We start from the raw sequence: 13449 nt of genomic DNA, 5'->3' as shown, positions 1-13449 counted from the left end.
TTTCTCTTCTGCTTTCTTTCATTCCTCTCCTCCTGCATTTGGGTTTACATAATTGTAGATACAATATTAGCACCTGGGATTTCATCAGCCTTCTTACCTGATTAAGTAGGACAGCCAATATGTTGTTGGCTGTCCTAAAGTTTAAGTTGTTTCTGAAAACTGTTCTTAACACACTGCAAAAACTACAGTACTACATGTGCAATACATAATGAGGTGAAAGCATAGACTCTACTGTGAATGTTCATGACACATGACAGGAGAAGCAACGTATGATTGTGCTTTATTTATGTGAGAATTCATATAGTTATTTCACACAAATTCCTTTTTAAATACACAAATATATCAGTGGTCATGGTCATGTATTCAGTTTGTTTTTTCCCTGTTTTGCTTAAATTAAATATAGACTAGTATCACAGTATTCAAACACAAAGACAAGATCTATTTCTGGGTATCAGCTCATCAAGTTGTAAAAACTTTGATCTTTGAGAAGAGCTAAAAGCACCAACGTGTGAAGTCATTGTCGCACCATTCGTTTTAGACCAAAGGTGCTAGTGTAGAAGATCTTATTCCAAGGCACTTTCCTTCTTCTTAATTTTACCGTTAAATAAAAACTACTAGTTTCTACAAGAACTGGATATGCATTAAGGCTCACAATATACCTAAATACAAATGCAGTGCTCACAGATACATGCGTTCCCTCATTAAACAAGGTAGAAAAGTGCAATGTCAAGCGCTAGGGAGTATATAAAAATATAGATATGTTTTAGACAAGTAACTGATGCTGAACCGAGCATTTGTTCTTGTTTGCTCCAAAGGTTTTCGTAAGCTAATTGTGGGTAAATAAACAGCAGTTACAGCTGGATAAGTAGTGTTCATTTTCACGTCTGTCTTTCTTTAAATAGCAGGACTCCAACATGAACACAAAACTCCTTCAGGTGGGACGCATGCGCTAGAAAGCATTGTGTGGCAGTGGAGAGTCTATGGCTCGGAGGGAGACTGAGACTCCTCCAGGCTCTTCAGCAGATCTGCGTACGCAGATGAGTTTATAAAGCGGGGGTATGAGTCTCTCTGCATCAGCGTGTAGATCTGCTGCTGAGCATCGTCGAACGTGTGCGAGGTCGGCTCAAGCATATTGCGGTTTATCACTTCTCGGACGCGTGAATCCAGACTGACCTGGAGTGGACGAGGAGACAGAAGAATGTTCAATAGCACGGATGATGGATTAAAAAAATGCACATATAAAAAGACAAAACAACTTCCACACGAGGATTTTATACTCTGCGTGACACTTTGAGATGCTTGTTTAACTGCTCGTTACTGCAAATGCCTTATTAGCCAATCACACGGCACCAACTCAATACATTTAGGCATGTCGACGTGGTCGAGATGACCTGCTGAAGTTCAAACTGAGCATCAGAATAGAGAATAAATGTGATTTAAGTGAATGTTCCAGTTGGACTGGTCTAAATATTTTAACTGCAGATCTACTGAGATGTCTCCACACAACCATCTCTAGAGTTTAAGCAGAGTGGAAAAGAGAAAAAATCCTGTGAGCCTCAGTTCTCTGGGTGAAAAAGTCTTGTTGATGCCAGAGCTCGGAGAACGGTCAGCCTGCTTTAAGCTGGCAAGAAGGCGACAGTAGCTCAAATAACTGCTTGTTATAAGAAAGATCTACAGAAGAGTGAATAAACAACATGCTGAATCTTGAAGCAGATGGCCCACACCAGCTGAAGACCACTCCGAGTGATCTGATGTCCGCTAAGAACAGGAAACTGATACTACAGTTCACACAGGCTCACCAAGACTGGACAAAAAAAGATTTAGATTTCTGTTGCCTTCTATCAGCGGTTCAGGCTTCTGGTTTAATAATGTGTGGGATATTTTCATGGCACACTTTCAGTCTCTTAATACCAACTGAGTGTCGTGTAAACACCCCAGCCTACCTGGGTACTGATGCTGACCACGCCCATCTCTTCATGACCATCTCGATACAATACAGCAACTGTTTGATGCTGTTGTGTCATTATGGAACAAAATCTCCGAGGAATGATTCCAGCACCTTGTTGAGTCTGTGTTATGATGAATGAAGGCAGTTCTGAAGGCATAGGGGGTCCAGCCTGGTACTAGCAACATGTAACTAATGGAGTAGCCAGTGAGTGTATATCAACGAGGCTTCCTGCTACCAGCTTGAAAATGTAAAATTACTGCTTTTACCACTTTTGACTCAAAAATATCTACTTACATGCCTTCTTTTGACATAATCCATAAATTAGTAAGGCGACTTCAAGCTGTCAGTTCACATGCCTTTTATATGTTGTTTAGTGGTCTCTAGCTAGTCTTTTTTCTTTTTTATGGCTGTTGGCTGGTTTATGTTACTGGTAGCTACACTTGCTGTTGGTAGGTTATTAACAATACTGTTCTTGCAGCCTGTCATTAACATGATATTTATAATACTCCACTTGTAGTCAGTGCTGTTATACTTTGACACCCTGACTCTATATACACTCTACACCCTAAAACAGCCACTGTGAGACTTTTGGTGAACTTGATCTTAGAGCTAAAAAAAAAAAGGAACATAAAAGCTGCCTGCAAAGCAGCAAAAGCAATCTGCAATATTACGCCTCAGGAGTGAGAATGTGTTGAGTGTCAGCATTTGAACTGTAGTAAAACATATGTGATAATATGGTTGCTACTTGGGACAAAGAAACTGAGCTGATTATTCTTCCATCCAAAATTTATTTACAATAAGCTAATCTGCAGATTATAAAAAATGTTTTGATATTTTAAAAATGATAACTTATCATAACATATCTGAGAAGATCAAGGCTAGAGAACACTGTGGTGGGGCGTGGTCTGCGGTGCCGTGCGGACGCACCTGCACGGCATCCGCAATCACCCCCGCCGTGTTAAAACACAGGGAGTCAGGGGTTGGTGGCGGGTGGTGTGAGGTGCTGTGAATAAATGTCTGAAAACACTGATCCCTGGACCCGCCGTGCCTTATTCCTGCCACAGTGGTGCCGAAACCCAGGAGGCGGCACGGCGGGTTCTTATCGGAGCCAGGGAGCGGAGGTGCTGGCCCAGAGGGTGGCCGAAATGGCGGCCGCCCAGCGGGAGCAGGCGGCGGAGGTGCGTCGCCAGCAGGCAGAGCTGCAGGACCAGTCCGAGCGCCACCTGCAACGGATTGGGGAGCTGGCGGCGCTGCTCTGGGCCTGGGCGCCACCCCCACAGGTGTGTACCGAGGACAGCGAAGCGGTGGAGGAGCCGCGTGGGGCACCTGAGCAGCCGGAGGTGGCAGACGAGGCGCGCGGGGATCTGCGCCTGCCGGAGGAGGGGGAACAGCCGGGTGAAGGGCTGCTCCTGCCGGGAGCGGTGGACGAGCCGCTCCGACCGGAGGCGGCAGACGAGGCGCGCGAGGGTCTGCACCGGCTGGAGGAAGAGGAGCCGCTCCCGCCAGCGCCCCAGGCAGCGGCGGACGAGCCGCTCCCGCCAGCGCCCCAGCCAGCGGCGGACGAGCCGCTCCAGCCGGAAGAGGTGGAGAAACCGGGAGGGGAGATGGCGGTCCCCGTGCCAGGGGAGCCTGCTCGACCTGTGCCCGAGGTCGAGCTGCCCCGGAGCGTCAGATGCGCCGGGTAGTGAGCCCCTCCCGGGGTCGTGCCGGCTTGCCGGGTAGCCGGCCTCCGGACCGGTTTCGCCGCTGCTGCTGGAGGCGTGGCCGACCCCCGGACAAGGCTCGCCGCCATTGGAGGTGTGGGCGGCCTCCGCAACGGACTTTGCTCCCCCCAACCGGTGGGGTGGGGGGGGAGTAGGTTCGGCCGGATGACTCCCCGGCCTCAATCGGGAGATGAGGGTGTGTGGTGGGGCGTGGTCTGCGGTGCCGTGCGGACGCACCTGCACGGCATCCGCAATCACCCCCGCCGTGTTAAAACACAGGGAGTCAGGGGTTGGTGGCGGGTGGTGTGAGGTGCTGTGAATAAATGTCTGAAAACACTGATCCCTGGACCCGCCGTGCCTTATTCCTGCCACAAACACATTTATGATTTTCTGTTGATAAACTTAGATATGATCATTCTAAGTAGAGTCTCACCTCTTTAGGGGAAAGGATGGAGATGAAGTCCTCATAGATCTGGCGAACTTTCTCCTCGACCACAGTCTTGTTCGTCTCCTTTTTGAGCTCCTCGCAGGCGAGCCAGAACATCATGTTCTCCTCGCTGAACTCTGTTCTCAGGAACTGCCTGAAGCAGCTTCGCCCGGCTGCACTTTTCATCACCCTTTCAAATGACATCGCCCAGGAGCGAGTGTCTTCCAGAGTAGGCTTTGGGCTGGAAAATAAAAGAATAATGGATGCGTTGGCATGTCACCGAATTTCCACAGCAATGTCACAGATTCTGTATCGCTGAACTGTTTCTCACCTTTCTTCGCAATTAGTGGTTTTGTCCGTCCTGCTCTCAAACGTGGACCTTTGTATTGTTTCGTCTTCGTTTCTAACAGTCAAACTGAAAGACAAATAACACGGAGAGCTTTGACGCTTTGATCATGAATGTTTTTAAAGCAGTTTGTCACTCGGTTTTCAGTTTTTCACCCTGCAGCTTGAGCTAGACATTCAAAATTGGAAAATCTTCTAATGTGACCATTTGTTATCAGACAGAATAAATACATGTTATAATTCAATGCATGGCAAAATACATGTGGAGGCCCTTAAGGAGACATGAAAACACCCGCTGTTGTTTGAGTTTGTGTCACTCTGGGCCTACGATCAGAACTAATGGGATCTGTAGCTACATTAGCCATGCAGTGTGCTGACGTTACCATGAGAATTAAAAGTAATGCATTTATTCCTCAGTCGCTGTGACGTGCATCACGACTGTATTTGTCCTTACAGCCAATAAGAGAACATTTTAAACCACATGCTTGTGGCTAAACAATTTAGAAATAATGGCCGACTGCTCATAATTTGTTTGCAGGTGTACCAGCTAGCCTCAAAGCAGACATTGTGTAAATATGTTACATGATGATGCAAGTAGCAACCTCTGGAGCCAAAAACTGCATTTCCTCTAGTGGCCACTTGAGGCTGGCTCCATAATCGAGTCAATACCCACTGACTTCCGTGTTAAAATGCCCAAATTTAGAGCATGAAAAAATACGTTTATAATCTGGTATTTTTTAATATGTAAAACTCATTGTTCAGGATACTGGCATTAGCAGCCCAGCTGTGCAGATTCACAGCTGTCCAAAAGTCAATGCACTGCACCGCGGTTGTACTTTTGTGTAAAATAGATTATCTGACTAATGTCATGATGACTAATGTCATGTCTGTGAGGTATAGCCATCCAAGATGTTTGTGCTTCAGCTTTGCCAAGTTAAACTGTAGTATTTTTTTCCTTTTACTTTGGGCTTCAAATCAAATCAAATCAAAATTTATTTATATAGCACATTTAACAACAGTTTTGATCAAAGTGCTTCACAAATTAGGAAAATAAAAATAAGACAAATACAACGCAAGACGAGACAAACATAGAAACCAACCAAATGATAATCTTACATCAAAGCCAGAGTAAAAAGATGGGTCTTTAAACGAGATTTAAAAGACTGAACAGTCTCAGAAGAGCGAATGGCAATAGGGAGGTTGTTCCACAGTCAAGGAGCTGCAATAGCAAAGGCACGATCGCCTCTGGTTTTCAACCTAGACTTAGGTTGCATTAAGAGCATCTGGTTAGAAGATCTTAGTGCTTTTATAGGATTATACAAATGAAGAAGTTCTGTTAAATAGCTAGGGGCAGTGTTATTTAAGACTTTATAAGCGAGTAAAAGAATTTTAAAATCAATGCAAAATTTCACAGGAAGCCAGTGTAACTTGGCTAAAACTGGAGTCATATGATCATGCATTCTGGCACCCGATAAAAGGCGTGCAGCAGCGTTCTGTACTAATTGCAACCGGTGAAAAGAGGAGTGAGGGAGGCCTAAATAGAGGGAGTTACAATAGTCCAGTCTAGAGGTAATGAATGCATGAATAAGCTTTTCAAGGTCCTTGGGGGAGAGGAAAGGTTTAGCTTTAGAAATTTGATGTAGCTAATAGAAGCTGGATTTAACCACAGTAGATACTTGTTTCTCTAATTTGAAGGAGCTATCCAAGAGTACCCAAAGGTCTCTTACAACGTGGGAGAGGTAGCTAGCAAGTGGGCCAAGGGTAACAGTTTGTTGGTTCAATGGAATATGGTTGAAGACAATAACTTCAGTTTTACTGTCATTCAAGGTTAGAGAGTTTTGAGATAGCCAGGTTCTCACATCATGAAGACAGTTAAACAATGTATACAATGGATCTGTGACATTCAAACCGCTTATTAGTAGATCCAAACTTTTCACACAACTCTATGCACTATTCATTGGTTTGACTACAATCTCCCCTGCATATCAAAAGTATTCTAGAGTCAAAGGTGAGGCCATCTGTTGAGCAGCTAAAGCTTGGCCCACGTTTGGTTCACCCAACAGGACAACGATTCCAAGCACAGGAGCAAATCAAACAGGACTCTATGTAGTCCTGTGAAAATCTTCTTTTTCACATATAGCTAGAGCCTTGTAACCAGGCTTGCTAGAACTAGCTGATCACTTAACACTCCACCCTCTTGTCCAGATACAGTTACTTCTGGCTCCCAAAAAGCCACCATGGTGGTGACCAATACACTAACCTTAAGGCCTCAAAATGCAGAGGCCAAAAGCAATGTGATGGTTGTGATGGCCACGTTTTTATGGTGTGCTTTCAGGAGCAGTGTTTTTCTTTGTATAACTCCTTTCAATATTACATTATAACTCTGCTAACTCTTTACATTCACAGGGAAAGTGACATACCCCAAATGCATTATATGGACTTTAAAATTTCTCCAGCAGCAAACAATCAAAAACTTGAGGAACCATTGGTTTAATATTATACAGTCTAGCCTCATGACTTCCCTTAAATAAAACTAAGAAGCCAATCCCAAATGGTACACATTAAAAAGGGGCTGGTGTCTACATACTCTATATGTAGACACTAGTCTGAGATAATATCAAAACCCAGAAATACTTTAAATTTCATGCAATCTGCAGTCAAAAAATCTATTGCAAACACTGATTTCCTACAGTGTAGTGTAGCAGGAGCACTATGCATTCTATAGTTTCTTCTTCATTTGAAATGAGAGAACATTTACAGCACGTTCAGGCTGATCCACTGGGAACGTTTGCGTAAAAAGTATAGTGTGTCAACTGTCCAGCTCATCCTGTGAGTCTCACCTGTGTGGAATTAAAACGTTCCCTCTGCCTGAAGTAGCAGCTGGCTGTCGGCTAATTGGTTCAGGTGAGAGTCCATTGTGAGCCATCCCACCTGGGAATGTGGTGTTTGAAGCTGTGCAACAATTAAATTGAAGTCATACAGATGTAGAATAAAAAACGTATTACTCATCCCCAGCGGAGTGAATTATCGCGACCATGTTCTGCATACAACAGGTCGGCTGTCCTCAGAGGAAGCAAAAGCAAATAGCTGATAATTCCAAAACAAGCTTAACCCCCCCTGAGGCCTCCATCCGACGAGAGCCGGCGCCGGTCACAGGGCCACTGAGTATCTGTTTTTCTGGGTTGCTGCGTGAATGGTGCTGCTGGTAAATGAATGAGAGGTTGGAGTCAAAAGGGAGGTGCATCTGTTGTTGAGCTGTAACTACAACATACGTCTCATTTTATTCCAGACGGAAACTATTAGATTTTTATTTGATTTAACGTTTTCTGGTTTATGTCTCTGCAAATTAAATATCATTGTTTGGACAAACCAAGACAGTTGGCGGCGTAAACTTTTGCTCTGGGAACTTGTAATGACCACTTTCTTCATGATTTGCTGTTTGTGGAAGCTTTTTTGGGAGCAGGGACCACTTACAGAGGACAAAATAGTCCTAATAACAAACTGAATATACACCTTCACTACCATTTGTACTCTTATGCTCAGCACTATTTGCATTCTAAAACTTTTCAAGCAAAATACTCCAGACATGTGACGTGATGACTCAAAATCATATGAGAGTTTCCATAGCTTCAGAGTTAAAAACATTAAGCTCATGCTACTGCACAAAAGTCCTCTTTTAGAACATCAGCCAGAGGTGTTGGCATCAAGGCTGATGGAAATATGAACACCAAAAATTACCATCAGATTTGATCCACCATCACATTTGAATGGCAATGGCTTGATTTTTCAGTATTAAAATGATCACAAACACACTCCTAATGCAGTAAAAGCATACCTGGACAAAACAAAAAACACAAAGTGGTTGTCTGTGAGTCATGGATTGGCCTCCCAGTAGCCTGGACCACAATATTACTGAAGCAGGGTGGGGTCATCTTGACAGAAAACACAACAAAAGGCAGCTAACGTCCAAAGAAGAGCTTTGAATGGCCTTCAAGAAGCCTGGAGAACTATTCTGAAGACTACTTAAAGAAATTACAAGGAAGCTTGTCTAAATAGTTCAGGCTGTGTTGAAGAATAAAGGTGTTCATACCAAACAATAACTGTCAAGCTCATCAAAATTGTACAAACTCAGTTTTTGTCTTATATACTGTGTTTCCATGTATGTTTGCACATATTTCAGTAACACATGCACCCAATTCCCATTTTCCGAGGAAGATATACAGACATGAGGGCTGGCTCAAGACTTTGCACAGTACTGTCCCTATCTGTAGATATACCCATTTTAGTAATACAACAATCTTATTGGTTGCAGAGCTCTAGGGATCCTGAATCGCATTTCGAGAATCCTGCAGCTCTGTTGGGAAATGAGTTGTGAAAACACTGGATTAATGTGATGACTGGTTGTTTTCCTGGTCCACTTACTCAGCAATCAATAAACTCAGTGTTACAGCAGTAGATTTTTCTGTTTAATCTATCATAAATGACAAAAATGCTATTATAGTCTGTGAAATCTGTGTGATAGAATTGCCAAAAACCATAAACATTGGCATTGTGAAGTCACAAAACCAGAACACTTTAAGGTTTGGGTGTTTTTTTTCCATCAGGTGCTTATCAGCTGAACCTCTTCCTTCCCTCATGCATCTTGACAGGCTATATGTAACACATTTTGTTATACTCGCCATCTTATTATAGAGCATGAGTGCTGTATTTTGTTTGTCATATTCTTGTTTTTAACTTGAACAGGAAATTCAAGGAAACTGCTGCATATTTTTATTTCTTTTTAAGACCGGTTTCATTTCCTGTGCATATTTCATTGCTTTTAAAAGAACTGTCCTTTTAGTCTTATTGCTATCTATTATGCATTGCTATAGTTGTGTAGTTGTGCTTGCATTCTGTTTTAGATTTCAAATTGCATTTTTTCTTCTTTAGTTTTACCTAGGTGTAGATAAAATACAACACTGTACGTTCTGGCTACACTTTAGTGCAGTTCACTGGGCAGGGTTGTTCAGCGTTTTTCGAGCGTGGCGCACTCCTTTCTGTGGCAACTAAAGTGATTTGTGGATCCCACTTTGGTGCCTTAAACACGTGTTTTGGAAGTAAAAATAACAATTGGTGATCAGTGGGAGACATGAAAGCAAAACAGAGATACTAAAATTGCTCAAAAACAAGATCCACTTGAGTGGGGCTTTGGCAGAGACATAGAATAATGCGTGGAGACAATGGCATTCAAAGCAGCAGCTCACTCAGGAGCAACAACAGCACCTTGCATTCCTATGCCCAGCCCTACACTAGCTAAAGAAGGCAACTACCCTCCCCTTCACTATCTCCTTTCACTGCATGCAGCCCCCAAAGAACTGCAAACGACACCCTCCCTCCCGAATTGTACGTAGCCACACCATTTGACATCTTGCTCCTTGTACAAACGCATGCCATATGTCTCATTAGCTGTGAATTTAGCTACAGCTGACACCAATTTGTCCTGCTGGACCAATTTTGGGTGAGTTCAGGATTCATCTCGGCAACACAACAACAGCTAGCAACTCATGCAAAACTCATGAACCCGTGAAATTTAAGGAAATGTAATTAATGAGAGGACTTAAGTCATCAGTGTATAAATCTGTGTGTGGACGTCCCCCACCCTCCCCACTCTATATGCATGCCTTGGTCCACATCTTTCCTAGCTCCAGCCCTGCTGTGTGGGATTCAGTGGAGTGTTTCTCCTTACCAGGAACAGCTACAGCAGCAGCACCAGCAGAAGCAGCAGGCATTTGAGGCGTTGGTGGGGGTGTTTCCCATTCTGTGGCGCGCTTGGAGGACACTGGCAGCTGCTTCTTGATGAACCTGCATCTGTCTCTTACGCATCTCCTCCCGCTCTGAGCCCATGGGCTGAAAGCAGAAGACCCCAGTGAGAGAGCTGCGCGGAAAGCAGGGTGGTGGTGATGGTGGTAGGAGAGGTTTCACTGGAAGATCATTACCGCATTAAGCGGAAGTATCACACGCAAAACATCACAGTCCAAGAAATCGCAAGAGATTAGAGATCTGACAGCCGGCGCGCAGCTCTAAGAAGGATTGAGAGAAGGAAAAAAAGCGACTCAAGCCTAAATGATATGGAAATCTCGTGCTGAAATCCGTGCTTGGTAAATTGAAACTACCTGAGGTGAATAAACGTGTCTTGCGGAATGCGCGAACACTTCACGATCTGCAAGCGAGAGGTCAACTTTTGCACAATGCAACAGCAATCGACATGAAATAAATAAATATATGAGTGCAAACAGCTCGAGAAGCCAGTGGATTTTTTTTTTATCAAGGGTTTGCTGGATTATGCTGAATGTAACAAAACCCAATGTGATGAGCAACAACCCCCGCCCCCCTGTTTCCCCCCCCTCTCTCCCCCATCTCCCCTCTCCGTCTGTGAGGGATGAGCAGTAATGATAGCGACAAGGCGTTACTCCTGGACCGCAGCAATCGCATCCTCGGGAGCATACACGATACAAGGAAAACAGTCTCCCTACAGCAAGCAGCCATTTATAGGAACATAATGCAATCATTATGATCAGAAATACTGATAATTTCGCGTCCACTCACATTATTCTCTCTCCCTTTAGAGGCAAAAAGAAGCAGCAGATCTGCTGATATCTAGGTTCGTTTAATGATCGATGACTTTATTTTAGCACGGATGACAGTGTGCACGAATTGTCTAGAAATTAATTCTAATATTCCTGGTTGCTGGAGGAACATCCAGATAAGAATGCTTCAGCCTCACTGGACCCTGTAACTACCCGCCTTATTTTCCAAAAAAGAAAAGAAGAAGAAGAAGAAAAACTGCACAAACAGTCGTGCTTTCAGTCGTTTTTAAGACGCTCTCACTGTTATAAAAATATAAATGTGTACTCACTGTGTCACCATGAATGCCAGAATACAGGTGATTTTTGGCTCGATCACGTCCGTCTGCCTCGGCTTGACACAAACCAGTTGGTTTCCTCTATGCGCATGCGTTTCCTGCAAGTGTGAAAAGATTTTTCTGCGTCCATGCATTAACTGCCAGAACACAATGTGCGCTGTCTGTTACGGCAATGGCTTCTTCTTGACAGATGGGGCAGGAAGTCTATTGCGCGGCACAGATAATAAACAGAAATTCTTGTAAATTATTATTCATGGGGAGTTTTGTTTTTGAAGGCAATGAAATACTGCTGGTATATAATCAATAAAGTTTCTGCGATTGGGTCAATTTCTGTTGAATTGAATTATGAAGAAACGTAATATATTCTTAAATCGTTGCCTGTATCACTCATAATCTGGTTGGTAATGCATTTATTTTACTGGGTTCATTTTTGGATTCTGGAGTCAGTGGTGGAAGATATTAACACGCTGTAGACGTCACAGCCCTGACTAATTTAATCAAACATCTGGAAGATCCAAATCAACATCTGTACTTAGCGTGCTCCCAGTGTGGTCAGCACCACTTGAATCCACCAGAGGGCAGCGGCGCTCTATTTAAAAACGCCGGGGCCTAGCAGCAGATCCCCAGGGGATGCTGAGCCCAATGGAGGGCAAAACAGGAGAAGTAAAATTCGATTAAGTGACTGTTAACTAAACTGAATCTAAATTATATAAAAAAACAATCACTGTACTTCTTCAGCCATGACAAGATTCTGCTTTATGTAGAGAGCAGGCTACATAAACCCATCTGTCCTCATGCTGGGCTGAAGCCAGGATTTTAGATCAGTTTTTATTGCTAAAAATCTCTGGCTTTTATTAATCATTTATTCTACACAGTTCATTTACCACTCAGTTATTTGTCTTTTCAGAATATGCAATTGTGCTGAAAATTAAAACAGAGTCAAATATAATGCTGCAGTTACGAAAATGCGCTGGAGCTTTTTAGATAAATGCTACTTATTATTGTACGTCAATCCATGTAAACCTATGTAATTTAAAATAATTTAAAATCAAACCTATTGTTTTTGAAACTCTGGTGTCAGTCTCCATACTTTTGTTGCAGCTTCTGAGTCGGGTTGTAACACCATGTACTGCAGTGATAGGTGTACATGGTGTCACAGTAACAGATGGGTAAACATAGGTGTATTTCTAAATGACATCACCTCACTAATGCTTAATGGTGTGACTGGATTATAAATTGCTATAGAATATAGAATATCTCAAATCATATTTTACAGCCCTGTAAAAACTATTTGATTTTTTTTGCATATTTCCCACATTTAAATATTTCAGATTATCAAACAAATTAGAAAATTAGACAAAAATAACCAGAGTAAATCCAAAATGCAGCTTTTAAAGGATGATTTCATGTATTAAGGATTTTTTTAGTTATCCAAAACCCACATAGCCCCGTGTGAAAAAGTAATTGTCCCCCAAATCTAATAACTGGTTGTGCCACGCTCAGCAGCAAGTACTGCAATTAAGGCTTTTTGGTAGCTGGCAGCGAGTCTTTCACATCACTGTGGAGGAATTTTGTCCCAGTCTTCTTTGCAGAATTGTTTGAATTCAGCCACATTGGAGGGTTTTTGAGCATGAATGACCTGTTTGAGGTCACGCCAAAGCATCTCAATCTGGTTTAAGTCTGGACTTTGACTTAATTACACTCTAAAACCTTCCTTTTTACTTTTCGAGCCTTTCAGAGGTGGACTTGGTGGTGTATATTGGATCATTACCTTTCTGCATAACCCAAGTGTGCTTGAGCTTCAGGGCCAAACTGTCATGTTATGCTGTGTTAGTAATAAACAAAGCAAGCCTGGGAATCCAAGGTTTTCAGAAATCATTAAACATATAAATATGGGACCACGAAACTCTCAGCTTAGAGGGATGACTTGACAAAGGACACATGGAGACAAAATACACAGAAGGTAATGAAGGAAGAGAAAACAGGTGCACAGCTGTAGAAAACTAACCAAACACAAGACTGAAAGAACAGAACAGGAACACTAAAGGGAACTAATAAATCTGAAGCCATCTATAACTAACACAAGAAAATACAAAATAACACCATTAATAAAGAAGTATAAAAT

General features: G+C 42.9%; 1 protein-coding gene across 1 annotated transcript; it reads right to left on the bottom strand.

Moving 5' to 3' along the window:
- Positions 1 to 269: 269 nt before the first annotated feature.
- LOC102792387 (regulator of G protein signaling 20) lies at positions 270 to 11417 on the bottom strand. The gene is made up of 5 exons (XM_006795013.3): positions 11319 to 11417; positions 10149 to 10309; positions 4410 to 4493; positions 4085 to 4319; positions 270 to 1173 (listed from the first exon to the last, which is right to left on the bottom strand). The coding sequence occupies exons 2-5, from the start codon at positions 10304 to 10306 to the stop codon at positions 979 to 981; spliced, it is 672 nt and encodes a 223-aa protein (XP_006795076.1). The 5' UTR covers positions 10307 to 10309; positions 11319 to 11417; the 3' UTR covers positions 270 to 978.
- Between the last annotated feature and the right edge of the window lie 2032 nt (positions 11418 to 13449).

The sequence above is a fragment of the Neolamprologus brichardi genome, chromosome 9, assembly GCF_056152115.1.
Source record: "Neolamprologus brichardi isolate AB-2024 chromosome 9, ASM5615211v1, whole genome shotgun sequence".
Classification (NCBI taxonomy): Eukaryota; Metazoa; Chordata; class Actinopteri; order Cichliformes; family Cichlidae; genus Neolamprologus; species Neolamprologus brichardi.
Note: the sequence above shows the minus strand (reverse complement) of the source record. Positions and strands in the feature narration are given on the sequence as shown.

Excerpts from the sequence above, each read along its gene's own strand:
- LOC102792387 (XM_006795013.3), bottom strand. The coding sequence starts at position 10,306 with ATGGGCTCAGAGCGGGAGGAGATGCGTAAGAGACAGATGCAGGTTCAT. Across the intron at positions 4,494-10,148 it reads TGCTGCTGTAGCTGTTCCTG|TTTGACTGTTAGAAACGAAG; the intron begins GTAAGGAGAAAC and ends TTTGTCTTTCAG. Across the intron at positions 1,174-4,084 it reads CCATCCTTTCCCCTAAAGAG|GTCAGTCTGGATTCACGCGT; the intron begins GTGAGACTCTAC and ends CGTCCACTCCAG.